The sequence below is a fragment of the Pseudonaja textilis genome, chromosome 9, assembly GCF_049901715.1.
Source record: "Pseudonaja textilis isolate UNSWEBS1 chromosome 9, rPseTex1.2, whole genome shotgun sequence".
NCBI classification, from domain to species: Eukaryota; Metazoa; Chordata; class Lepidosauria; order Squamata; family Elapidae; genus Pseudonaja; species Pseudonaja textilis.
Genome location: NC_141998.1, coordinates 4,706,178 through 4,733,071, shown reverse-complemented (window position 1 = coordinate 4,733,071; position 26,894 = coordinate 4,706,178). Strand labels below are relative to the sequence as shown.

The 26,894-nt window shown below is 40.6% G+C and overlaps 1 protein-coding gene across 2 annotated transcripts in view; it reads right to left on the bottom strand.

Annotated features, from left to right (window-relative positions):
• The window catches only part of BIN3 (bridging integrator 3), a 118,387-nt gene that overhangs the window by 35,092 nt on the left and 56,401 nt on the right, over nt 1-26,894 (bottom strand). For both annotated transcript variants that reach the window (XM_087938683.1, XM_087938684.1), the window contains 2 exons: nt 24,919-25,055; nt 23,095-23,135 (listed from right to left, as the gene is read on the bottom strand). In XM_087938683.1, coding sequence (XP_087794809.1) covers nt 23,095-23,135; nt 24,919-25,055 — 178 coding nt within the window. The remainder of the gene's footprint in view (nt 1-23,094; nt 23,136-24,918; nt 25,056-26,894) is intronic.

Genomic DNA, 26,894 nt, shown 5'->3' with positions numbered 1-26,894 from the left:
GGGTTGACTAGATGACCTACAAGGTCCCTTCTAATTCTGTTCATCTGTTAAATACGAATCAATTGCCAAGTCTCTGAATTTTGATGTATTAAATCTGTTAGATCCTTCCTGTTACCCGGTCCAATCTCTCACTCACTAGGTTATGGTCATGCACTCTCTGCGGAGCCACATCACGAAGGATGTTTTGGCCTACATTTGCTTATAGAGGGAATGCATTCCAGAAGCCAGTTGCATAATTTTGCTTCGGCAAGCAAGCTCTGGGCGAGACAATTTCCTGCTCAAGATTTGCTGGCTGTTTTGCTCTGTATGCAAGGACATGGGATCTGACTCGTACATGACTGAAAAAAATTAGATGCTTAATGAAAGCTTTGCACATTCTGCGCGCACATTTCCTGCAATGGTGGCAGGTTAGTGAATAATCAGGCCCACATGTGTAAAGTTCAACTAGCTACTTTATTCTTCTGTGCCTATTTCACAGGAATCTGCTTGAATAAGAATAAAATAGAAACTGGAACAGAATAAGAATTAGGATAGGATAGAATAGAATAAAAATTAAAATAGGAAACATAAGGATAAGATAGAATAGAATAAGAATTAGAATAGAATAAGAATTAGAATAGAATAAGAATAATAAGAATAGGATAAGATAGAATTAGGATAGAGTAAGAATTAGAATAGAATAAGAATAGGATAGGATAGAATAAGAATTAGAGTAGAATAAGAATAATAAGGATAAGATAGAATAAGAATTCGAATAGAATAAAATAAGAATAGGATAGGATAGAATTGAATAAGAATTAGAATCAGAATAGAATAAGAAAAATAAGAATAGGATAGGATAGAATTAAAATAGAGCAAGAATTAGAATAGAATAGAATAGAATAAGAATAAGAATAATAAGAATAGGATAGGATAGGATAAGAATTAGAATAGAATAAGAATTAGACTAGAACAGAATAAGAATAGAACAGAATAAGAATAATAAGAATAGGATAGGATACGATAGAATAGAATAGTACAAGAATTAGAGTAGAATAAGAATAATAAGGATAGGATAGAATAAGAATTAGAATAGAATAAGAATAAGAAGAATAGGATAGAATAGAATAACAGATTTGGAAGGACTTCTAGTCCAACCCCCGGTTTTAGGCAGGAACCCCTAGACTGTAGTTGTTAAGTGAATCAGGCAGTCATTAAGCGAATGTGGCTTTCCCCATTGACTTTGCTAGTCTGGGAAGGCTGTAAATAACAATCACATAACCCGGGGATGCTTCAACCATCATATACACATACTGATTTCCAAGTATCGAAACTTTGATCACGTGGCCGTGGGGGATTCTGCAATGGATGCAAGTGGGAGGACCAGTCACAAGCCAGTGAGACAGTGAGAGTGAGAACGATCAATCGGTGAAACAGAAGTTGCCTTCAGAAGTTGTGGGAGCTTCACCACTGGGAGCTTTCAAGAAGAGACTGGACCGCCATCTGTCAGAAATGGTGCAGTAGGATTTCCTGCTTGAGCAGTGTGTTTGCCGGCAGACGGCGCAGACGGCAGCGGAATTAGACAGTGGGTAAGAACGGGGACCAATCTGGGAGTCTGGAGAGGACTCGGATGAGGGTCCTGCATTTGATGCAGAGATGGGGCCAGGACCATCTGGGAGTGGGGTGCTGACTCCGGAGCCTCCGGAGTCTGGCATTAGCAAGGCCGAGGAATAAGGGGAGCCTGTTCTCAGCGTGCGTGTGCACAGAACTGCCAGAAGGCAAGAGCAGCTAAGACAAAAGTGGCGACTCTGGAGTAAGGCTGGGATGTGATTGCCCCTCCCATAAGGTATAAAGGACAGGCAAAGGTGAAGAAACCTTTGCAGGAAGCAAAGTCGTTCATTCTGTTCAGATTAATTGTAATGAATTGTTCGTTCTGTTCAGAAGCATAATTCCCAGCACTGAAATAAAACAAGAGTTGTTTTAACTAAATGTGTACTTAATTACAGTCTCGGAAGCCTTGGTCAGAACAATACAGAGCAAAGTTACACATGTGAGCATGCAGTATTTGAAAAACAGGAGATCAATTAATTTTGTGGCTATCTACATACCTGTTTTTCCCTCTTTGTGAATTCATTAGCTTTCAACTCTCAATGAAATGAAGCTCAACTATTTTTTACTCAACGTTTCATTACAACAGACGTTCCAGGCATCTTACGTGATAATCAACAATTTAATGTAATAAAAATCCAAAGATCAGTAACTGTTCCCATTTGTTTTGCGGTGGTAAATGAAATTTAAATTGTAACCTTCTAAAGAGAGAAACCTTTTTTCCTCATTATATTATTCTATAAAAAAACAAAGATGTTAATACAGCTCTTGAAATAATTATCCAAGTGGTAAACTGCGCATGTGCTCAGCGAGCATAATCTACCAGAGATGTCCTGATGCACCTTAAAAATTAACACACTCAATAAGACAAGAGACTTTTTGCTAACTAAAACCCATTTCACAAAATGCATAATATATCAATTTGACAGAAATCAGAAATTATAAAAATGTACATAAAAGCCTTCTCCTGCAGTGTTATATCTGTTCCTACAAACTAATTAGTGTATTTGTGTCTCTTCTTTAGAGCCTGCTACTAGCCTTGATTTATCAAAGTGATGTTTTTCCAGTCATTAATGGAGGGACAAAGTACAACAGATTGCTTTAAAAATAGCAACAGGATAGAGATTGAAGCAGCAAGTTATTTTGCAGAACCGATAACCACTTCTCTTAAAATCTTTGAATAATGGATCAGGCAGGACCGCTGAAATAGGGAGGGACTAGCCAAACTCTAGTAGGTGCCACTACCTAACACATTTGGACTATATGATTCTTTGGATCACTTCATGTTCTTCATGAAGAATGTTCTGACCAAGGCTTCCTGAGACCGTAATTAAGCACACGCTTAGTTCAAACAACTCGTTTTATTTCAACACTGGGAATTATTTTCATTCCCAGCCTGTAATGAGTCCCAAACAGTCCCTTGAGATAAGCACCCACCTTTCTTTCCTTTGAGTTGCTGCCAACAATTAGAGTGCCAAATTAATTGTAAAAAACCAACCAAAGTACAAAGTCCACACAGAGCTTCAAGGTTTAATCCGAACAGAGCAAGCGACTTTGCTTTCTGCAAAGGTTTCTTCACCTTTGCCTGTCCTTTATTAGAGGACAGGCAATCACCTCCAAGCCTTACTCCCAAGTTGCCCCTCTTTTCTCAGCTGCTCTTGCCTTCTGGCAGCTTTGCACGCGCACATACTGGGAACAGGCTCCCCTCGTTCCTCGGCCTCGCTGCTGCCAGATTCTGGAGGCTCTGGAGTCAGCACCCCACTCCCAGATGGTCCTGGCCCCATCTCTGCATCAGATGCAGGACCCTCGTCCGAGTCCTTTTGAGACTTACGGATTGGTCCCCAAACTTCCCCAGTGTCCAATTCTGCTGCTGTCTGCACAGGCCGCTGGCAAACCACAACAACACAATGCTTCTTCTAATGTGAATGATCAGCTTGTGCACTCAACTTAAGATGACCAGAATAGATTTCATAAAAGTAAAGATGTTTAAAGATTAAATCTCCAGGCATTTGGAATGGTCTCCATAGTTTGCACTCAGCATCTAATCAAATGATAGAGTTGGAAGGGGCCTTGAGGGGCTTCTGGTCCAACCCCCTGCTCGTGCTCAAAGGGAGGTACTAATACCACTCTATAAAGCCTTAGTAAGACCACACCTGGAGTACTGCATCCAATTTTGGTCACCACATTATAAAAAAGATGTTGAGACTCTAGAAAGAGTGCAGAGAAGAGCAACCAGGATGGTTAGGGGATTGGAGGGGCTAAAACATACAATGAACGGTTGCAGGAACTGGGCATGGCTAGTCTAGGGAAGAGGAGGACCAGGGGAGACAGGATAGCAGTCTTCCAATATTTGAGGGGCTGCCCCAGAGAGGAAGGGGGTCAAGTTATTTTCCAAGGCACCTGCAGGCCAGACAAGGAATAATGAATGGAAACAAAGAGAGATTCAACCCGGAAATAAGGAGATTTTTTTTTCTGACAGTGAGAGCAATCAATCCATGGCACAGAAGTTGCCTTCAGAAGTTGTGGGAGCTTCATCACTTGAGACCTTCAAGAAGAGACTGGACTGTCATCTGTCAGAAATGGTGTAGGGTCTGCTTGGGCCGGGGGTTGGACTAGATGACCTACAAAAGGTTCCTTCCAAGTCTGTTAATCTGTATCTGTATCATGCAGGAGATCCTATACCATTTCAAACAAATGGTTGTCTCACCTCTACTTTCAAACCTCCAGTGATGGAACACTTACAACTTCTGGAGATGAGCCGTTTCAATGGTTAATTGTTCTCGCTATCAGGAAATTTTCTCCTTAGTTCTAGGTTGCTTCCGTCCTTAGTTGCTTCTTCTCTTGCCTTTAGAAGCTTTGGAGAATGGACTGCACCCCCATATTTCTCTGTGGCAGCCCCTCAAATATTGGAACACTGCTACCATCAAGGCAAGGGCAAGCAACCCGTGGAATACAGATGTACAACAGCTGAAAAATTATAAACACTTCATACTTTGGGCTGTGCTTCTTAGGGCATATTTGGAATTAAAAGTTCTATAGCAACTGTAGTGACAGTAATCATCTATTTTTATCCTCAACCCATGGCAGACAACTTTGTTATAATTATCTCAGTGGTCACCTTCTTTCAGGAAACAATTGAAATGCCATGTAAGTTGGTGGACAGGACACAAGCCAAAAGATGGGTGAAGACTTCCATATTCTAATTTTCAATAGCTTTTTCACCTGTTCATTTTCTCTTCTTCTCTCTTTGTCCCCAGGTATCTCTCTTTGAAGGCCTTAAAGGGAAGTCTAAGGTGGTTATGAAGGTTATTTCCATCCTTGGCTTTTTCCATTACTAATAGAAAGTTTCTGCATGAGCACGAAAGGTTTAGGCTAGGTTTATCTTCTAATCTTTGTCCTACCCTTAAAAATAACCTAAAGAAAACAAACACTAATGCCACCTACTACCAGTAATGGTGTCTTGTGACTACCTGTTGAGTACCAATGGCTGTTCTGATCAAGGCTTCTTGACACAGTAACAATCACACACTGTTCCCCAAACCCTTTTTGTTTTATTTCAACAGCTGTGAATTATATGCATTCACAGCCCGTATTGAGTCCCACAGTCTTTCAGGATAAGGCTGATAAGCACCCACCGTTATCTCCATTGAAATGCTGCCAACGAGTAAATTGCCAATTGGATGCACAAGGCCAAACGGAGCATAAAGTCGACATGGAGCTTCAGATTTTAAACCGACCAGAATGAACAAAGTTGCTTCCTGCAAAGACTCATGTCCCTTTGCTTCTCCTTTATGTCTTATGAGAGGGGCCAATCATCTCCAAGCCTCCCGCTGTTCCTCTGCCTCGCCGACGTCAGATTCTGGAGGCTCCGGAGTCAGCATACAACTCTCTGATGGCCCTGGTCCCATTTCTGTGTCGGACGCAGATCCCTCGTCTGAGCCCTCCCCAGACTCCCAGACTGGCCCATGTTCCTCCTCACTGTCTGAGTCTGCTGCCAGCTCCGCAGGCCACTGGCGGACCACAATAATGGCATAAAGAACTTTGGAAATGCTAAATAGAAATATTAGAGATGAAAATAATATAAAAGGGATGAAAATTAAAAAGGAAGTATTTAAGTTGCAAGCATTTGCAGATGATCTGGTTTTTATCTTAGAAGACCCACTAGAAACAGCATCAAAATTGATAGAAAAGATAGAGACATATGGAAAGGTGGCTGGTTTGAAAATTAATAAAGATAAGACAAAGATCTTGACAAAGAATATGCTATCAAGACAAAAGGAAGAATTGGCAGGCCTATTGAAAATTCAGGTCACAAATAAGATCAAGTACTTGGGGATATACTTGACAGCAAGATGCAGTACACTAAAAGAGAATAATTATATCAAACTTAAATAGCAGATAGCACTAGATTTGGTGAAATGGGAAAATTTACAACTGTCATTAATAGGGAGAATATCAACAATCAAGATGAATATATTACCCAGAATTTTATATTTGTTTCAAACAATTCCAATTAGGCTTGGAAAAGACTACTTTGAAGATTTAAATAAAATTGTGTTGAAATATATATGGCAAGGTAAGAAAGTGAGAATGAAATTAAAACTTTTGCAAGATGCAAGAATAAGAGGAGGATTTGGTTTGCCTAATTGGGAGTTGTATTACCAAGCTACAAATTTGATGTGGGTTAAGGAATGGATAACATTAAGAAATACTAGATTGTTGACATTAGAAGGACATGATCTGTTTTTGGGGTGGCATGCTTTTTTATGGTATAAAGGAACTAAACCACAGGGGTACTTTAGAAGACATTATATACGGGAGTCTCTGTGGTTAAACTGGGAGAAGATTAAAAGACAATGTTATTTGAAAATTCCAGTCTGGCTATCGACTATTGAAGCATTTTCTTATCCTATAATATACAAAAAGGAACAAACAGTTAGATATGGTGAAATATTGAATGAAAAGGGTGAGTTTAAATCTATACAAAAACTAGAGGAACAAGGTATAAAGATGAATTGGTTTTCATATGCGCAAATACATTCAAGGTATGATAAAGATTCTAAAACAGAAGGTTTCTATGATAAACTGACTGACTCAGATAAGATTTTGACAGGTACTGATGAAAAAGGGTGATTAAAAAATTGTATGGATATTTATTAGAAATTAAACTAGAAGAACAAGTTAAAGAAACTATGATTGCTTGGGGGAAGAATTTTGGATATGGGATTGATCTAGAGAAATGGCAAAAATTGTGGTCTCAAAATTATAAAATGACAATGTCAACAGCATATAAAGAAAATTTGTATAAGATGTTTTACAGGTGGCATTTTCCTCCGACAAGAATGTTCAAGAATAAATCCGAAAAATGTTGGAAATGTCATCAGACGCTTGGCTCATATTACCATATGTGGTGGACTTGTGCGGATGCTAAAAAATACTGGACTAAAATCCACACCTGGTTGAAAAAAATGACAAAAAAACATAGATTTGAAACCAGAGATATTTTTATTGGGAATTTTACCTGAAATATATCGTAAAGACTTGAAATACCTGATTGTAAATGTATTAACAGTGGCTAGGATTGTATTTGCTAAAAACTGGAAAAATGAGAAAATACCATCACAGGAGGAAATCATTAAGAAAATATTGGAATGTGCTGAAATGAGTAGATTGACATTTGAAATTAGAGAACAAGAGGATAAACAATTTTATAAATTTTGGGATCTATTCTATCAATGGTTAGACAATAAAATATAGTAATGAAATATATAGACTTTTAGAAAATAATAACTATATAAAGATGTATTCTTTTCTTATTATATCTACAAAATGATTCTGGGATAGATCTGGGATGATAATATGACTTGTCATAAAACAAATTAAGTAAAATATGTTCATTTTGTAAAATATGAATGAATAAAAGATAGTCAAATGATTGATGAATAATGATATTAATGTATTTAATATTTGATTGAAAGTACGAGATAATATACAATGTAATTATAATTGAAGACTATGAAATGGAAGCACAAAACAATTTGTAACTCAACCGGCACACTGTATGTACATATATGGAAGATGACTTGATGTTTTTATGTTTTGTTTGTTTATGTTTGTTTTAAAAACCAATAAAAATAAAAATAAAACAAAATAAAATAAGGGAAAAAAACCAAAATAAATAATGGCATAAAGAAAAAGATCAGCAACATTCAACCGGTTAGGAAGGAAACTCTGCTACCTGGTCTTCTGAAAGGCCATAGGAAGGAAACAAGTCATGGCTAACCTGATGGAGTTTGAGTTTTTTCTACATTGCTTTTGAGATGGTGGGGGTGGCATTTAAGATTAGGGTGGGAATGAGAAACTTTCTAAAAGCAAGCTATTCTTATCCCCCATATTCAAAGCAGTCCTGTAGAAAAAGAGCAGGTAGAGCTGGGGGTAGAGTTAAGTGTGTCATTAGCTTAGAGTGGTTATGTTGCCACAAATGGTGCAAGCCCAATTGTTCTGGAATCCCATTGATTCTTATCTGCCAATTTAATATTGAACTTTGCTTGACTAAATTCTTTTATATAGAGTTAAACAATACATCTTTGAATTGCAACTTAATCTATGGTCCCGATTCTTTGTTCCTTACAAGTCTGGATTTGTTGTATTTTTTTTCCCTTCTCCATTTCTTAATGGCTTTTAGTAGGCGCTGAGGAAACAACTACTACTAGGACGGAAAGTATGAATTCAGTGGCATTAATTGTCTATTTACGTGGGCGGAGGGCTTTCTTAAGGATATTCCCCCTTCCCTATTTGAAGAGAAAACTTTTACACGTTCAAAAAAGTCTAAATGTAGGCAAGTGCTTTCTTAGCCTTCCCATAATTTCAAGCAGTTAAACTAGAACAAAGATCTTGATTAGGAGGCCTCCAGAGGCAAACCCAGGGAATCCAGATGTTTTTCAAAGCCTGATTGACTGAGCCTTCAAAAAGAAATGGAATTGTGACAACTGAGTATACCTGATCTATGGTTTATTCAGCCCCTACTTTCTGATATACTTCTGTAGGCTATCAAGAGACTTCTGGCCAGAAGACACAATTAAGAAAAATCTCGGGAAGTATACTTAGCTTACAGTTACAATAACTGATATTTCATGGCAAAGTTAAGTACCGAATTAAAAAAAATATCCTTTGTATAATAGCTGTGGCACTTAACGTTTCATTCATTCATTCATTCATCATCACTGCAGGATAATTAGCTAATGAATAATTATTAATATTTCTATTTTTATTCACCCTTTCTGCCTTTCGTTTCCATTCACTTTAAAGCTGACATCATCAATTCAAATTACCTGCCTCCCATTTATCAACTGTAGATATATCTGAGACCTAGTTAGCTGAAGTCTGCAGGATGCACAGATTTTAGGAACAGGCTACTAACAAGGGCTATCAAGAGTTGTTCTTTGGGATGTTAATAAAAATGTGCGTGAGAGGATATGCAGAATCCAACTACACCTATTGGGAGTATTTCAGGACAGTGAATATACAGGTGATGTTGTTGGCATCTAAACAGTTTCTATATGAGGAACAAGTTCTCCAAGAGAAAAAATACCAGAAAACTCTCAGGAACAATGAAATAAACAAGAATGTAAGGCAATGAAGGATGATGACTTATCTGAATATAATATTGTGTTACTGAGAATGGTGAAACTTCTCCATCCACACACCACTGGAATAGGCATCTATCAGGGCTGTGCCATGTTCGTTGTTCAGATGTAGACAAGGGGATTAAAATAAATTTATTTTAATTTGCCACCTGTGTCTTTTCTCATTCTGCCTTTTCAAAGTTAGCCCAAAGGCTCAATGGAGATAGGTCCAGAATGTAGCAGTACAATGATAAAAGTTGTTCAGTTCTTATTTGCAAGACCTGTTTCAGGAAGAGATTTGTAAATTTCATTATCTGTGGGGTGCTAATCTTAATCCTCCAAACTTTTCATAAAATGTACAAAAAAATAGTTGGATGAAATCATCCACAGTTTTTGTTCAAGTATCACTGGTATGCACATGGCATTCAGCTCTATTTCTGGCAAGTCAAATGAATCTGTGGAAGTTCTAAACCACTTTTGACAATCAATAAACTGAGATTGATCCAAATAAGACCAGGTAATTCTGGATTTGTAATGCATTGTAAACCAGTGTATTAATTATTTTATGAGGGGTCCTTAGGACACCTCGTTTCAACCCTGAGCTACAAATATTCTCCCTTATTGGTATTCGTTTTATATGTGGTTGCATTCACACTGAAAAAACAAATGTCTAGCTTGGAAGATGCCCAACCTTGTCAACAGAGGCGCAAGTGATCTCATGCCCTTGAATTATTTTATTCCAACATCAGTTACTTTATTTGCGACAGCTTTTCTCAGCTATTGATGTCCCAATCATAGTAATATGACAGATGCAAGGTTGGGCCACCATCTTAGACTGCCTAATATGAGGTTCCCTTGAAAACAATTGAAGCATGTCAAAAATTACAGAATGTAATGATTTAATTAAAGCCAATATTAAATTGATTTGACTTTCTTAGGTATACCCATATAACATCCATTTTGAAGGCTCTACATTGGCTGCCTATTTATCACTGAACCAAATTCAAGCTGCTGGATCTGTAAAAAACTTTGGGACCGAGAGCTCAGGAAAAGCTCCCATACCAAATAGCTGCGCTGTGCAATGCTTCAGATGCCATTTCCAAAAGGTATTTTGGAAGGTATAGGAGTGAAAATTATTGTCTGTATCTGCAATTATTTAAAAGCGGAGGCATCCTTCCCTATTTGCATAGACCAAGAAAAGAAGAAAACAAAAATTAAATTACAAAATATCCAGAATAAAAATCTACTCAGTACTGCTATTAAAATAATCAGAGGAGATGATTCTTTTCTACATTCTATTTATGGAAGAGCATTAAGGATAGCATTAAATAGAGGCCTTCTCTGTAGTGGCACAACGATTTCAGAAGACCTTCTTGTGAGAGTTATGCTGACATCATATTCATTTTGGAGCCAAATTAACCTTTTCCCGTTATTTTAATGATTCTACTTTCATCAAGTGGAATTATTCAATTGCTTTAAATCTGAATGTACTGCTTACTGCTTTATTATTATAATTGTTACTAACATTGGCATGTGGTATATTTTGGGCAAAAGTACAGTCAAATATACAGATAATTCTGTCTGTGACAATTAGCAACAAAAAATAGAGCATCAATAAGCATAAATGTGTTTAGAACATCCACCGGTACAATATACTTAAAACCAGCCAGAAGGCAAGAATTTAAAGACACACTCAAATCATTTCCATCTGTTATGTTTAAGCTTCACTCTTTCAACTCCTTCATAAAGTGATTTAGATGAGCGGATAGAAGGGGAACTCATCGAATGTGCAGACACCACCAAGCTGGGGGAATAGCCAAGATGTTAAAACAGAAATCTCCAAACTTGGCAACTTTAAGACTTGTGGATTTCAACTCCCAGAATTCTCCAGCCTTCTGGGACTTGAGGTCCACAAGTCTTAGAAGTTGCCAAGTTTGGGGACCTCTACTTTAGAAGATAGGTTCAAGATCCAGAACGGTCTTGACAGATTTGAACACTGGATCCCGTCCAACAAAATGCAATTAGGTGATGAGAAATGTAAAGTTTTACACTTAGGCAAGAAAAACCAAATACACTGATATAGAATAGGTGGTCCCTGGCTCTACAGCAGTAAAGTGTCTTCCTATATTTTGCTGAGTATTTATTTGTGTTACTCAAGTACTTATCCAATCTCTAATGTAGGGAGAATAGAGACTCAGATACACATACAGATTAACAGAGTTGGAAGGGACCTTGTAGGTCATCTAGTCCAACCCCCCCCCTCCCCAAAGCAGGAAATCCTAGACCATTTCTGACAGATGGCAGTTCAATCTCTTCTTGAAGGTCTCAAGTGATGGTGCTCCCACAACTTCTGAAGGCAACTTCTGTTCCATGGGTTGATGGTTCTCACTGTCAGAAAGATTCTCCTTATTTCCAGGTTGAATCTCTCCTTGTTCAGTTTCCATTCATTATCCCTTGTCTGGCCTTCAGGTGCATTGGAAAATAGTTTGACCCCTTCCTCTCTGTGGCAGCCCTTCAAATATTGGAAGACTGCTGTCATGTCTCCCCTGGTTCTTCTCTTCACTAGACTAGCCAGGCCCAGTTCCTGTAAGCGTTCATTGTATATTTTAGCTTCCAGTCCCCTAATCATCCTGGTTGCTTTTCTCCGCACTCTTTCTAGAGTCTCAACCTCTTTTTTTATAGTACATAGTATGGACCCAAGCTGGGGAGTGGGGGGGGATTCTACCAGTTTGCACCTATTCTGTAGAACCTGTTAACTGGCCTAATCCTGTAAGGAAGGCAGGAAGGAAACATTCTGGTGTTGCTTACAGAAACTGCCTCATTCTTGGCAGGACTAGACTTCCTGTCTCTGGAACTTCTCTGGAGTTTTTTCCCCCTCCTTTGCTGGTACTTTTCTTGTGTGGAGTGACTGTTCGAAGTTACAGCGGCACTGAAAAAAGTGACTTATGACCATTTTTGACACTTACGACTGTTGCAGCCTCCCCACAGTCATGAGAGGCCAGGCAAGGAGATGCGTGCCTCGATGTGAGGGAAATTGAGTTGGCCACGCCCAGCCAATAACATGATCACCAAGCCACGTCCACCCAGTCACATGACCACCAAGCCACACCGACCACCTAAACCATGCCCACAGAACTGGCTGTTAAAAATTTGAATCCCATCCCTGCCCCAAGCATAATATCTAAGCCGATAGTAAGTAAAAAGGCTGGGAACTCCTTTTCTTCTCTTTTCTACAGCCAGGCCTGCTAAAAAAGACATTCCCTCCTCTTTAAATAAGGGGATAAGAACAGCGAAAGCACAAGCGGGCAATATGAATTGACTACTTCTTGACACTTTCAAAACACAAGAGGCTGAGTCAAAATGTTAAGTACCCTAATTATCTTAGCAGGCTCCAAGTGGCCTCCCCACTTTGCTTGGAGCCTTCCTTGACAAGCCTTCGTTGCTCTCTCCTGCCCAAAACACACTTTGTTGAAGGATTCTTTAGGCTCTCTGCAAGCCTCCAGCCACTGGAGCTGTGTACATGGTGTACATAAAATACCGCTTTGTGTCTTCACACAGTTGTGAAAAGCGAGAGGAATCATGCCAGACGCCCTTTCCAAATATGATAATGTACAATCCAAAGCCCCTTCCACTGACGTTCGCAGAGGCATTCAGCACGGAGTCAAAACTGCATGGAATCTGGCCTTGTGTTAAGATAATAGATGTGTGTGTGTGTGTGTAGATGTCTTTTATTTGTAGAACTGTTTCTTCATTCTGGTGATTTGAAGGATTTCTTTTCTATCATGATTTGAAAAAGTATGGTTAATCCTCGACTTACAACCCTGTGTTGACCTGGGGCATGGCACAAGGGCAACACAGCCAGAGAATAAGTATCGGTCCCTTTATTAGCTCCAACTTTGCCCACAGTAAGCCGGTTACTTTCCGGTCTGGAGAAAAACTCTCCCACCAACCTGCAACGTCCAAACGTTGTAAACAGAAAACTTTAAACTATAAATCCGACAAGGCAAGACAAGGTTATAAATCCGGCAGGGCAAGATAAGGAGTTCCAGAAATGAAGTAACAAACCAGTTGGGAGGATGCCAGGAACTCACATAACAACAGCCAACTCTAGATAAACTCAATGTTTGTCCCGACTATCGCTCCTCCCAACTGCCTCTCCTTTAAATTCCTTCCCCAGGTATGCCTTGTGAAGGGAATCAGGGGGCCTTTCCTTCCTCGTAAGCCACGCAACCCATGCTGCTCTCTTCTCTGTTCTTCCCTGCGGGCCCTAGGATGAAGAGCGGGTGGGGCTGGGTCTTCCTCTGAACTCCCTTGTTCTACCTCTCCCCTGCTCTGCCCAGCCGGACCTTGCCCTTCCCCAGTTTCCTCCACAGCCAATGGAGCCACACTCCCACTCCCTGTCCGCTGTTCGTCTTCCTCCTCAGATTCAGACTCCGATGGAACCATGACAAACCCTTTGTTTACTGAGCGTTATGACAGTGCTGAAAAACGTTATCAGTCCTCCTACTTACAACTATTGCAGCATCCCCGTAACTATGTGGTCAACATTTGGATGCTTAGCAACCATCTTTTAAGATGGTTGTGGCATCCCGGTGTCACATTAATTGTCACTTGCAACCTTCCCAGTCAGCTTTTGGATAGGCAAAGTCAACGGGAAGTCAGATCCAGTTAACAACAGTGCGATTCGCTTAATGACTGTGGCAAAAAAAAGTTGTAAAATCAGACATGAGTTGCTTAACAACTGCCTTGCTTAGCGCTGGAAGTTCCAGTCTTGACCATGGTCGTTAAGTCAAGGACTATATGTAACTGGAAAGCACAATTAATGGGATGAGACATTTTTGGAACAGTAACGTTTACTGGGTTTCATGGGGATGCAGAAAACCGTTGGCTTTTAGCAACCCAAACAAACACACAGTATTGTTTTATTGTTTCAACTGGCCCCCCCAAAAGAGTAATTATCCTGTGTGGTTTCCAAATATGGACGTATTTCCCTCCCCCCCATCCTCAGGCTACTAATAAAAAAGAGCAATAAATCATATAACAGGGTGCAGAGTAATTTGGAGCAGCGTTACATGTGGTGAGGAGCACAAGAGAAAATCAAAGGATGGATGTTGCTCAAAGGACATTGAGTATGTGAATTGTGGTGGTCGGAGTGGAGAGAGGATTTGGGAGGGAGGAGGAAGAAAGAAAAAGGATAAAAAGGAGGGGATGAAGAGGAGGAGGAGGAAGAAGAAGAGGAGAAAGAAAAGAAGAGGAGGAGAGGAGGAGGAGGAGAAACGGAGGAGGAGGAGAGGAAGAGAAGAAGAAGAAGAAGAAGAGGAGGAGGAGAGGAAGAGGCGGAGGAGGAAAAGAAGAGGAGAAGAGGAGGAGGAGAAAGGAGGAAGAGAGGAAGAAGAGGAGGAGGAGGAGGAGAGGAAGAGGAGAAGGAGGAGAGGCAGAGAAGGAGAGAAGGAGGAGAGGAGGAGAAGAAGAGGAAGAGGAGGAGAAGAGGAAGAGGTGGAGGAGGAGGAGGAAAAGAAGAGAAGAGGAGGAGGAGGAGAGAGGAGGAGGAGAAAGGAGGAAGAGAAGAAGAAGAGGAGGAGGAGAAGAGGAAGAGGAGAAGGAGGAGAGGCGGAGAAGGAGGGGAGGAGAGGAGGAGGAGAAGAAGAGGAAGAGGAGGAGGAGGAGAAGAGGAAGAGGAGGAGGAGGAGAAAGAAGAAGGAGGAGAAGGAGAAGGAGAAGGAGGAGGAGGAGGAGGAGGAGGAGGAGGAGGAGGAGAAGAAGAAGAAGAAGAAGAAGAAGAAGAAGAAGAAGAAGAAGAAGAAGAAGAAGAAGAAGAAAGAAAGAAAGAAAGAAAGAAAGAAAAAAAAAGTAACTGCCAGAAAAGGCAGCAGGGGAAAATATATACAGGAGGAAGTGAGGGTTCAGACAAAGACAGGCTGGTATAGAGCTATGCCAAAGCATTTGGTCTCCATTCAGGAATGCCATTCCACAGTCTATGCCCACACGTCCGTCGCAGGCCTGTCCACCCACCAGGAAGGGGAAATTAAAACCATCCTTTCAGGCTACAGCAAAGAGCCGTAGAGAAATAAGAGGACGGCTCAAACCGACGGGGAGCCAGGAATTAAGACTCATAGCCCCCAGAAAGTGGGGAGGAAGGGTTGGGGGAGAGACAGCAAACGGCATGGGCGGGTGGGGGAAGGCAATGCCATGTGGCCGACTTTCTGTATGAAATCCTCATTAAAGATCCAGAAGGATTGGAAAGCGGCTTTTGCAAGCGTCCGGGCTCCTAATTCCACCCCCCCATTACACACACCCTGTCCCGGGAGAAATCAAACTGTTGGGTCATCTGTTTTCACCGTCCAAGGTTCACAGGCCAAAGACGGTGCGATGATGAACGGATGGAAGATTTAGGAGGTTGTGGAGAATGGAAGAAAAAAACAAAGTTCCAACACAGTTAACCTCTGTGTGTATTAAGTACAATTCTTAGTACGGATTTCAAGACGGCCTGGAGTAAGGCTAGAGTACATTTCCTGACCATGAGAACAATGAATCAGTGGAACAACTTGCCTCCAGAAATTGTGAATGCTCCAACACTGGAAGTTTTTAAGAAGAGATTGGATAACCCTTCGTCTGAAGTGGTATAGGGTTTCCTGCCTAAGCAGGGGGTTGGACTAGAAGACCTCCAAGGTCCCTTCCAACTCTGTCTATTCTATTCTATTCTATTCTATTCTATTCTATTCTATTCTATTCTAGTCTAGTCTAGTCTATTCTATTCTATTCTATTCTATTCTATTCTATTCTAGTCTAGTCTAGACTTTCCTCATTCTTTTATATTCTACTCTACTCTAATTCTTTTTTTTCAGTAAACTTTATTAGATTTACAATTAAAATATACAAACATCACACACATAGGTTGGGAGGAAGGGAAAAAAAGAGAAAAAAGGGGGGAGGGGTATACAGTTAAAAGATGGTTACATCATCAACAGTTTGTGGTACCTTATTTATCTCATTATTTTGTGCCAAATTTGCAAATAATCTTTTGTGTGAATATCTAATTACTACTATCATCACTGTCCCTCATTTACAATTGGTTATTCTTATTATCTATGATCTATCTTCAGTCTATCCACTCATACCAACAGTTTCTAATTCTTATTGTACTCTATTCTTTCTTCCTCATTCTTTTTCATTCTTTCGTTATTCTTTCCTTATCCTATCCTATCCTATCTATCCTAACCTATCCTATTCCAGTCCATCCTATTCTACTCTAATTCTAATAATTGTACTCTACTCTATTGTATTGCAGGCAAGTGCTGGCTGGCCTGGAAAAAGCAGAGCTTGATGAAACTGGACCTCTGGGCTGGATAAATGTTTAAAGCAACCAAGAAAACATCTTTGTGGTGATATTCAATCATTCCAGGTCATGGTTGTGTCAAAGGTGCTTTTTTCTCTTTGAAAACATTTTGCCTCTCATCCAGGAAGCTTCTCCAGCTCTAACTGAAGTTCAGAGAAGCAAACGGTTTAGCTAGAACTGAAGAAGCTTCTTAGATGAGAAGCAAAATGTTTTCAAAGAAAAAAAACAAGAAAAGTCGAATTGCCTTTTGGCGGGGGGGGGGGAAGCATCTTTGAGACAAACAAGGAAACAGATACACACGTATACACACAAACAGACCTACCACTCATTTTCAGCTATTGTGAAAAGCCTGCCGGGAGGTTGATACAGTTGGGAGTCAATATAGCTTTTGCAAATACGCCGATTCAGAAAGTCTGGGGTTCTACTTACACCAAAGATGGTATAAAAGGCCCTTGTCATGCCCTTGTTAAGAGTCGGACTTGAGGGAGAGGAGGAACAGCTGACAGGGAATGGAAATGTGGCTCCAGAGGTTGTGGAGGGAGCCAGGGAAGGGCAGAGGCCGGCTGGTCAGTCAGAGGAGGACCCAGGCCCATCTCCTCTCCATCCTAGGGCAAGCAGGGAGGAGAGGATAAGGGAAACATGTGGTCTACTCAGGAGGAGAGGGCCTTGATCTTCTTCATGGGCTGCAGCTGTGACAACTGAATAAGAAGATGGACACGCATATGGGCAAGTGCTGGAAACAAAGCGTGTAAATATCTCTAGTTTATTGTTCCTCTCTGAGTTTGGCGCCCTTCCCAGTGTGTGTTCTGATATCTGTGGACGTCTTCCAGCCCTCATCTTGCCTGGTTTGTGTGTCTTTTACTCTTTAAAATTTAAACGGCATTTCCTCCTTCTTGTAACTGCTTGTGTGGGAGTTTTTTGTCTCCAGTCAAGCATATCTAGAGCTTTGAAGCAAAGTGAAGGAATAAAAGGGGATTTACCTGTTTTTTGTGACTATGTTTATTTTGTATCCCATCCTGGGTCATCACAGCCCTAGGCAGGAGTAGGAACCAATGTCGGTCTATGCTCAGGTTCATAATGTGGGTAACACACCATTTGCTAACTAACACCCATGGCTTGCTTCATCGTTTAGTTAATAAACAGCAAGTGTAAATCATGAACCACGCCAGCTAGATGCACACGACTTAAACAAACCACGTTGCAACACTGTATGGTGCGGCTAGATCTGGTTTGCAAAGGACCACAGCACCTGAAATCTGGTTTGGAGGACTTCATCACTTGGATTTGAAGCAGAAGTGTGCAAGATATGATAAACATCCCATTTGCAAAGATCTTTTTTTTTTTTAAAAAAAAGTTGCATTCTGTCTCCTATGTTTACCCTCAGAAATGGAACTGTCAATCTAGCCTCAGGCCTGGGTATAAATTCTGCCCACAAGAGACCAGCGCAATTCTGAATCTCTAAGGAAAAACTGCCAACTGTGTCAAGCAGCTTCCTAATCTGGCCCCCTTCCCCTCCAGGACATATTGCACCATCTTCTGAACTTGGAAAGGAATCGACTATTATTCTCAAATTCTCTCCAGCTCCTTGGGGGGCGGGGTTTGTTTCTGAAGCAAGCAGCAGCCTTGAAACACGATGAAGAATAATGCATGTACCTGTGGCACACCTTGGTTTCAGAAAGGGCCGCAAACATGGAAGTTAAGTTAAGACCAAGCTTTCTATTATAGTTCCTTCCTACCACCAGGCTGTTGGGAGACAGCTACTGTTTAGAAAATACATGATGCAAACCCAAGATTCTTTCATAGCATGGATCTTTCAATTGATTGATTGACTCTCTCTATATATTACTATGTCTGTCTGTCTGTCTGTCTTATCTATCTATCTATCTATCTATCTATCTATCTATCTATCTATCTATCTATCTATCTATCATCTATCTAGAAATATAGAAATATAAAAACATTTTTAAAAAATCTATCTAGAAATATATAAACTTTTAAAAAATCTGTCTATTCATCTGTCTCTGTCTATCAATTATCTATCTATCTATCTATCTATCTATCTATCTATCTATCTATCTATCTATCTATCTATCTATCTATCTATCTCTATCTACCTACCTACCTACCTATCATCTATCTAGAAATATAGAAATATTAAAACATTTTTAAAAATCTGTCTTATCTAGAAATATATAAACATTTAAAAAATCTGTCTATTCATCTATCTGTCTGTCTCTGTCTATCAATTATCTGTCTATCAATCATCTGTCTACCTACCTACCTACCTACCTACCTACCTATCATCTATCTAGAAATATAAAAATATTTTAACAGATGGCAGTCCAGTCTTTTCTTGAAAGCCTCCAGTGATGAAGCTCTCACAACTTCCGAGGGCAACTTCTGTTCCACTGGTTGATTGTTCTCAGAAAATTTCTCCTTATTTCTATGTTGAATCTCTCCCTGGATCAGTTTCCATCGATTATTCCTTCTCTGGCCTTCAAAGGTGCTTTGGAAAACAGCTTGACCCGCTTCCTCCTCTCTGGGGCAGCCCCTCAAACATTCTCCCCTGGTCCTTCTCTTCATTAGACTAGCCATGCCCAGTTCCTGCAACCGTCCTTCGAATGAGTAAGCAGGGTCTCTGATCGTGGTTAGAGGTTAGGGAACCTGGGCCTGCCTCTCTCATTCAGCTGCTGGGGCTTTGGCAGAGAAGCTGTTTTCCTCTCCATACTGGCCAAATACCTCCCGCAGCTTCTGGTGCTGGGCCAGAGGAAAGAGGATTTGATTCTGCAGCTGATTCTGATTAGGCTGTATTGCCACTAATGATAATGGTCCAAACTGCATTGATCTTTAAAAAAAAGAAGGGGGGGGGACACTTAATAAATTCTATGGACCACCACTGAAGGGGAGTAATGAAATGCAGCTGTTGGAATTAACAATCCTTTCTTGGACTCGGGAAGCTTGGGTGAGGCCTGGGAGGAGAATCTCCTCTGGGGATAGCAATGCTTTATTTCATTTTATTTTTTGTTTAAAAAAAAAAAAAACCAAGGCCATTCTCATTCATCTCTGACCTACAGGGTGTTAGGTGGGAGAACTAGAAGGCTTCCCAGCAACAGATAAACAGATTTTTTTTTCCTCCCCCAAAACGGGTGCTAATGTGACTACACTCTTTAGCCTTCCTGCTTCCTCTTTCCAGATGCAACCGAGAGGACAGTCAACTTGAACGCGAAGCAAATCCTGCCTGGATGCCCCATCCCCTGCCTAGACACAAGATGCACGATCACAAAGCAGAGAGAAACGCGAACGTTGTTTTTTATGGCCCTGTAATCTTCTTTTTTGGATAGAATCTGGGTGACGGGATAGAGCTGAGCATGAGAATTGGAAGAGAAAAAAGGAAGAGAGGGAGGAAGGAATGGAAGGAAGGAGGAACGGAAGGAGGGAGGAAGGAATGGAGGGATGGAGGAAGGAAGGAAGGAAGAGGGGGAAGGAAGGAGCGGAGGAGGAAGGAATGGAGGAAGGAAGGACTGAGGAAGGAAGGAACGGAGGGAAGGAGGAACGGAGGAAGGAGGAATGGAAGAAGGAAGAGAGAATGGAGGAAGGAAGGAAGGAATGGAAGGAGGAAGGAATGGAGGAGGAGGAAGGAAGGAAGAGGGGAAGGAAGAGCGGAGGAGGAAGGAATGGAGGAAGGAAGGAATTGAGGAAGGAAGGAACGGAGGGAAGGAGGAACGGAGGAAGGGAGGAATGGAAGAAGGAAGAGAGGAATGGAGGAAGGAAGGAAGGAAGGAATGGAAGGAGGAAGGAATGGAGGGAGGGAGGAATGGAAGGAGGGAGGAAGGAATGGAGGATGGAAGGAAAGAACGGAGGGAGGGAGGAATGAAGGGACGCTGAAAATGGGACACGCAGAGGCCGAAAACGGGGCGCGCGGAGGTTGAAAACGTGCAGGGCACGGAGGTTGAAAACAAGACGCGCGGATGCTGAAAATGGGACATGCGGAGGCCGAAAACAGGGTACACATAGGTTGAAAATGGGGGGTGCGGAGGCAAAAAATGGTCAGCAGTTGGGGGCTGGCAGGTGGGCAGGGCTTTGGCAATATTCACTCCATAAGACGCCAAAAACTTTAGACTGCGCACAGATAATTTCCATCCACTTTTGGAAGACATAAAGGTGCTTCTTTGAGAAGCAAAAAAGACAGTATACCTGCAAAATGATTCTCAGGAAACTCTATAGTTTCCTCACCCAGATGTGCTTTATAAACCATTCCTTTTAATTTGTATCTGCTTTTCCAGATAGTATAATGAGCTTTTGCGTAAATGCTGACAAGGTTTCCCTTAACTCTATAACCCCAAATAAACATACTTCTCCCAATTCCTAACCACCACGATTACGTTACCTAGAGATTGCCAATCCTGTCATATTTGAAGGACATCAGGTGGAGGAAGACTATCGAAGACGACAAATCCTCCTGTGAACTCCAGAACTTTCTGTCAATTTTGTCCAGCAAGCTTCCAAACCTGTCTATGGTTTCAACCAAGAGGTTGGAGGAGGAGGAAGATGGAAAAAAAAAAAAAAAGAAATCCTACAAAATTCCGGAGCACCTTCAAACCACCTTGCTCCCAAATCCCGATCCATTCCTAGCAGGCAATAAACCCTAACTGCCTTAGGCTATGCTGCTTTCACGGAGAAGCAGGAAAAATGTCACACGAAACAAAAGGTGTTACTGAGCAATTTGCCTCACTTGCTTGTCTTATTAAAGTCATTTTGTTCTCGCTCACACAACTTCCTTGTAATACAACAAAAGTGAATCTAAAGATTTCGGCAATCGTTTGATTGTAGCAATAGAAGTTCTCTTATAAAGAGCCTCAGATGCTCAAGTAAATGCTAATGAGTTTTAAAAGAAACACAAAAAAGAAAGTCACAGTAATAAAAAAAAAACCCCTACATATCTGAATATATGCATGGCTAAAATGCGCTTTTAAACAGAATATTTTTTTTACTTTTTTTTCCCCCTCCAGTTTCAGGAAGAAGGCTGCTATTCCTAACAGGAAGTTGATAAATTTCTTGCAATTAGATTGCCCAACCTTCTACCCCAGCCCCAAAGTTGGGACCAGCTACTCAAAAAACTTCATTTAGATAGGGATAGAATGACTGGTTCCATTTTAAGCCTGACAATAATAATAGAAGAGATTTCTGGGCAGTTTGCAGGGAAATGAATTGTGTACCGAGTTTCAAAATCTGTTCAAAGTTCCCCAAACCTTTAACAAAAAATAATAATAATACATACTTTAATTCAGGGGTCCCCAAACTTGGCAACTTTAAGACTTGTGGACTTCAAGTCCCAGAATTTTCCAGCCAGCATAGCATAGCATAGCTGGTTGGCGAATTCTGGGAGCTGAAGTCCACAAGTCTTAAAGTTTGCCAAGTTTGGAGACCTCTGCTTTAATTAAATGAATTAAATCTTTCATATAGAAATACATCTTTCGTATAGAAAATGTTACATTCAATCCAGTGGTGGGATTCCAATTTTTTTACTACCGGTTCTGTGGGCGTGACTTGGTGGCCGTGGCAGGGGAAAGGATACTATAAAATCTCTAGTCAGAGATGGTATTTGCCAGTTCTCTGAACTACTCAAAATTTCCACTACTCCAGAACTGGTCAGAACCTGCGGAATACCACCTCTGATTCAACCCCTTTTTGCAATAGGGTAGGGCAGGGGTGTCAAACTCACAGCCCGTATGTGTCACACGCTGGTCATGCCCAGGCTTGGTTTAGTGAAGGGGGAAAAGGTTGCAATACATGACGTGACGACGACGTGAGTTTGACAGCCCTGGCTTTTGGGATGTGGTGGCACAGAGGCTTAATGACGCTGGAACTGCCGGCCAGAAATGATCTGCGCTCGGGCGGTTCGAGTCCCGCTCCATGAGACAGAGTGAGCTCCTGTCACTCGTTCCGTAGCTCCTGCTCGCCCAGCAAAAGCAGGCAATATTGCAAGTAGAGAAATGGGTACCACTTTGGTAAGGGGATTTTTTTTTTTTTTTTAGCTACGTTCGTGTGTGCTGAGAGCAGAACTAGCTTCACACTTGTGCGAAGCTAGTTTGCCCCCTATGGTGCACCAAAAACAGGCATGCAACCGCCAAACAAAATGAATTAGCAATTTAGACTGTCAGGACTGCTGTGTGTATCTGGCTTGTGCAATTTCCCTGACATTGTATGCCATACACTAAATAAATAAATAATGGAAGATGTTTTAATCTATCAGCAAATGAGCAAAGAGCTGAAATAGCTTGATGGTGATTTTTTTTTTAATATACACTCACTCCTAATTTTTTTCTACTACAGTATTTTGCTTGCACATTCTCTCTAAAACAAAGGCTAGAAATTCCGGGTTTGTTGTTTTTCTAAGCACAAGTTGGGATCTGCAGAATTTCACAAGCTGAAGGTTTCACCCAATAAGCCTTGAGGGAGAGCAAGTTACTTTTCCCCATGTTAAATCACGTTCATCTGTAAAAGATTGCAAAAGATTGTTGCTTATATGGAAACATCACAACTTACTTTTTCAGGGGCTCTATGACTGTTTTTTGGATTTGATTCACCTGTTAGAAGAAGAAGAAGAAGAAATGTTTTCAGTAACCAACAAGGCAGATCATTTGAACCAATCTTTCACAATCTTGGCAACTTGGAGATATCTGAACTTCAACTCCCAGAATTCCCCATTTTAATTCTGGGATTTGAAGTTCAGACATCTTCAAGATTGAGAAACACTGATTTGAACCCATGGAACTTTATATCCAACTCCATATTTTCCAAATATTGTCTTTTCCACTCTGGTTCTCCTTTCCATGTTTTCATTTCCAGCTAAATGAAGTATTCTGTAGCTACTGTGTTAAATCTTCACCAGAATTTTGCTTCTTTTTAGTTGTTGGGATTTTTTTTTTTTACAAAAACCAGTTTAGCTAAGTGTAAAGGTTTTTCTAAATACGTTGGTGTTTGCTCTCTTGGTTCTTAATGGATCTACTCTTGCTCCAATTCTGTCAGTGTTCATTATATTCGGTACTCATCATATGAGATTGTTGTTATGGTAATGTGGTTCATAATATAACATAAAAATCTTAAAATTAGTCCAAAATATAAACAGCCAGAATGATGGACCAACAATTGGGGGGTGAGGGAATTTATGGAACTCTGTTTTTGTACTGTGTGCACAAAGATGGAAAAATATAGTGATATCTACAATGGCTAGTTGGTGAAGATGATGGAACTTGCTGAGATGGTCAAATTGACTTCATTGGTTAGAGAAAGTATAATATCTATATTTATTGCTGGCTGGAAACCTTTTATGTATATTTTTATGTAAAACAGAACAAAATCAACTCAATGATTTATGGGTTTGATGACTGGACAGGATAGGTACTAGAAAGAAAAGAGTCACGTTGCAATCTTAGAGTAAGAGAGATATTTATAGCTGCTACAAAGAAGATTGGAAGTAACTTCTTTGTATTTTCTCTCTCTTGCTCTTCTCTTTTTCTTTCTTTCTTGTGCTTTTAGCTTTCTCTTTGATCTTTTTTATTTTACATCAGTATTAGTTTTAATCATTGTTTTTAAAACAATGGTTAAAAGTTTGGGTTAAATGGTTAAAGGTTTATAAAACCTTTAATGAAACTTTTTAAAAACAAACAAAACAGCAAAATATAAAAAGCCATCATGAATAAGCACACAAGGCAAAAGTTGAATATCAACAATAGAGAAGAGATGAGGTTCAGGGTTGAACTATTGGTTTCTGATATTCTCTGAGCTTGGTTGTTTTCCTGCAGCTATTTCAACACCAGGCTAAAGGCAATAATACCATCAGTGCAGGAAAACAGCCAAAGTCAGTGAACACTGACAGAAGTTGGGTTGATACAGCTTGTGCCACCCACAAGAGATAAGCCAAAATAATTACCTCAACTCTGTTAAATTCAGGAAGTTGATTTACATCTAATAATTGTGCAAATTCACCTGGCTGGCAAATCCCAGCCTGAGAAGCACAGATTGAGAAAGACTGTTCTGTGGCAATTACTATTCTAAATCTCAAATTGCTAAGTACTAATTGCCTATTTTGTTCTTTGTCATTATTTCAAATTTCACTCTGTAATCACTTTAAGTGATTTTTTAAAATCCTGAGAGATGCATACACAGCTCTATACGGGTATAGCTGCCGGTACTGTACAATACCAGTCATGAACATCTGTATCTTCTTTGCACATCCTCTAATAAAAAGTCAGTAATACAATCTTGACAAGAACTATGGAACAATCGAGGAAAACTTCACAATTAAGGATGTCAAACTTGGAGAACTTCTCCTTCCTCCTTAAGGAATGGATCCAGAGGAAAACATACCTTCTCCTGGTTAAAGGAATCCATTCTTTTCATTGCTGTGTCCAGAGCCATCACCATTTCAAGAAATTGAGGGTGTTGTTCACAAAGAGGATTGGCCAAGAGATCAGATGAGATTTTTACAGCAGACTTTGACATGGCTATATTTGGGATAGAATTCAAGGAGAAATTGATTAAGGATTGATGCTGTTAAGAGATACACATTGATTTAGATCAGGGGTTCCCAAACTTGGCAACTTTAAGACTTGGACAACACAGGCAGATGTTACCATGAATTACATTTAGCTACTGCCTCTCCGGTGAATGTCCCGATTGATTGCTTTCAGTTTCATTTTAGATTAACTGTGTCGCATTTGGTAAAGATAAAGGTTCCCCTCGCACATACGTGCTAGTCATTTCCGGCTCTAGGGACCGATACTCATCTCTGTTACAAAGTCAAAAGAGCCAGCGCTGTCCAAAGATGTCTCTGTGGTCGTCATGGCTAAATGCTGAAGGTGCACAGAACGCTGTTCCCTTCCAACCAAAGTTGTCCCTATTTTTCTACTTGCATTTTTTATATGCTTTCGAACTGCTCGTTTGGCAGAAGCTAGGACAAGGAACAGGAGCTCACTCTGTTACGCTGCACTGGGGATTTGAACCGCCGAACTTTCTGATCAACAAGCTCAGCATCTTAGCCACTGAGCCACTGTGTCCACATATGCTGCATTTGATCTTAACATAATTCCTAAAATGTGACTTCAGCAATCTTAGATCTAATGAATAAAAATAAACCAACTTCAAATAATGGTTTGAGCTTAGGTTCCAACAACGGAGAATATTCGTTGCTCAGGGTTGAAAAGCGGGGTCTCCTTGGGTGTTCTCTGAGCTTGGTTGCTTCCTTGCTAACATGAAACATCTGAGCATCAAGGACTTCTCGCTTTAGACTGTTTTCCCAAAACCATCCTTCCAATAACCTCTACAAGCGTATGACCCAATAACTTACAAGAGCCATAAATGTTCCTAAATGTCTTCCTGCAATTCCGTCAAAAAATATCATGAGATCATGACTACAAAAATCACTACTGCTGCCAGAGAGGGCAGCAAAGAGTTAGCATGGTGTCTCTTCGCTGCCACCTGCTGGCAGTCTCATTGTTGAAACTCAAACCGGATAGTACTGAAAGGAGAGAAAAGATTATGAGCCCCGGATTCATGGTAACTGTTTCCCATCTGGCCACATAACTGGCACTACATCCATTATTTTATCGTCATTCCTATCAGGCTCTGCCAAGAGCAAGGGTCTTCAAACTTGGCAGGTTTAAGACTTGCGGACTTCAACTCCCAGAATTCCTGAGCTAACATGACTGGAGGAGGAATTCTGGGAGTTGAAGTTCACAAGTCTTAAAGCTGTCAAGTTCGAAGACCCTTGACCTAGAGAGAGGTAGACAATCCCATACGATCCTTCTCCTTATAAAAAGTGATTCTTCCATTGTTCCATTCTCCTAATGCAAAAATAAGGGTCTGAAATTATTCCTTGCCCGGGGCCAGCCGGCCTAATGACTGGAAAACAAATTGTGCTTTTCTTAAGCTGGCTTCTTCAATTGAACTGGTGATAGGTCAAGTGATTCATAATCCAGCTTTTCAGGAATTCATTCATTGTCTCCCGACCTCACAATAAGCTTGAAACATAAAGAGGAGCTACTCCAGAGTGCATAAAAATGCTAATGGGAAAACCTCCAGGAACGCTAACTGGTGGTTTGGAAGAAGAGCTATTAATGAATTTGGGTAAACATCGGGATGCACACTCATGTGTAATCAAGTCCACATTATTTAAATGCACCGTTTATTAAAAGTGCACGAGTTGAAGCTCCTTGTGAAGAAGTGGCTAGACAAGCAGAGGCAGCCTTTCCTCAGAGCTGTTAAGGGCTGCATTGTTTCACCGCAGCTCTTTCAAACCCAACAAATCGCAACCGATTAAGCTTTCGCAGCTTTCGGTAGTTTTA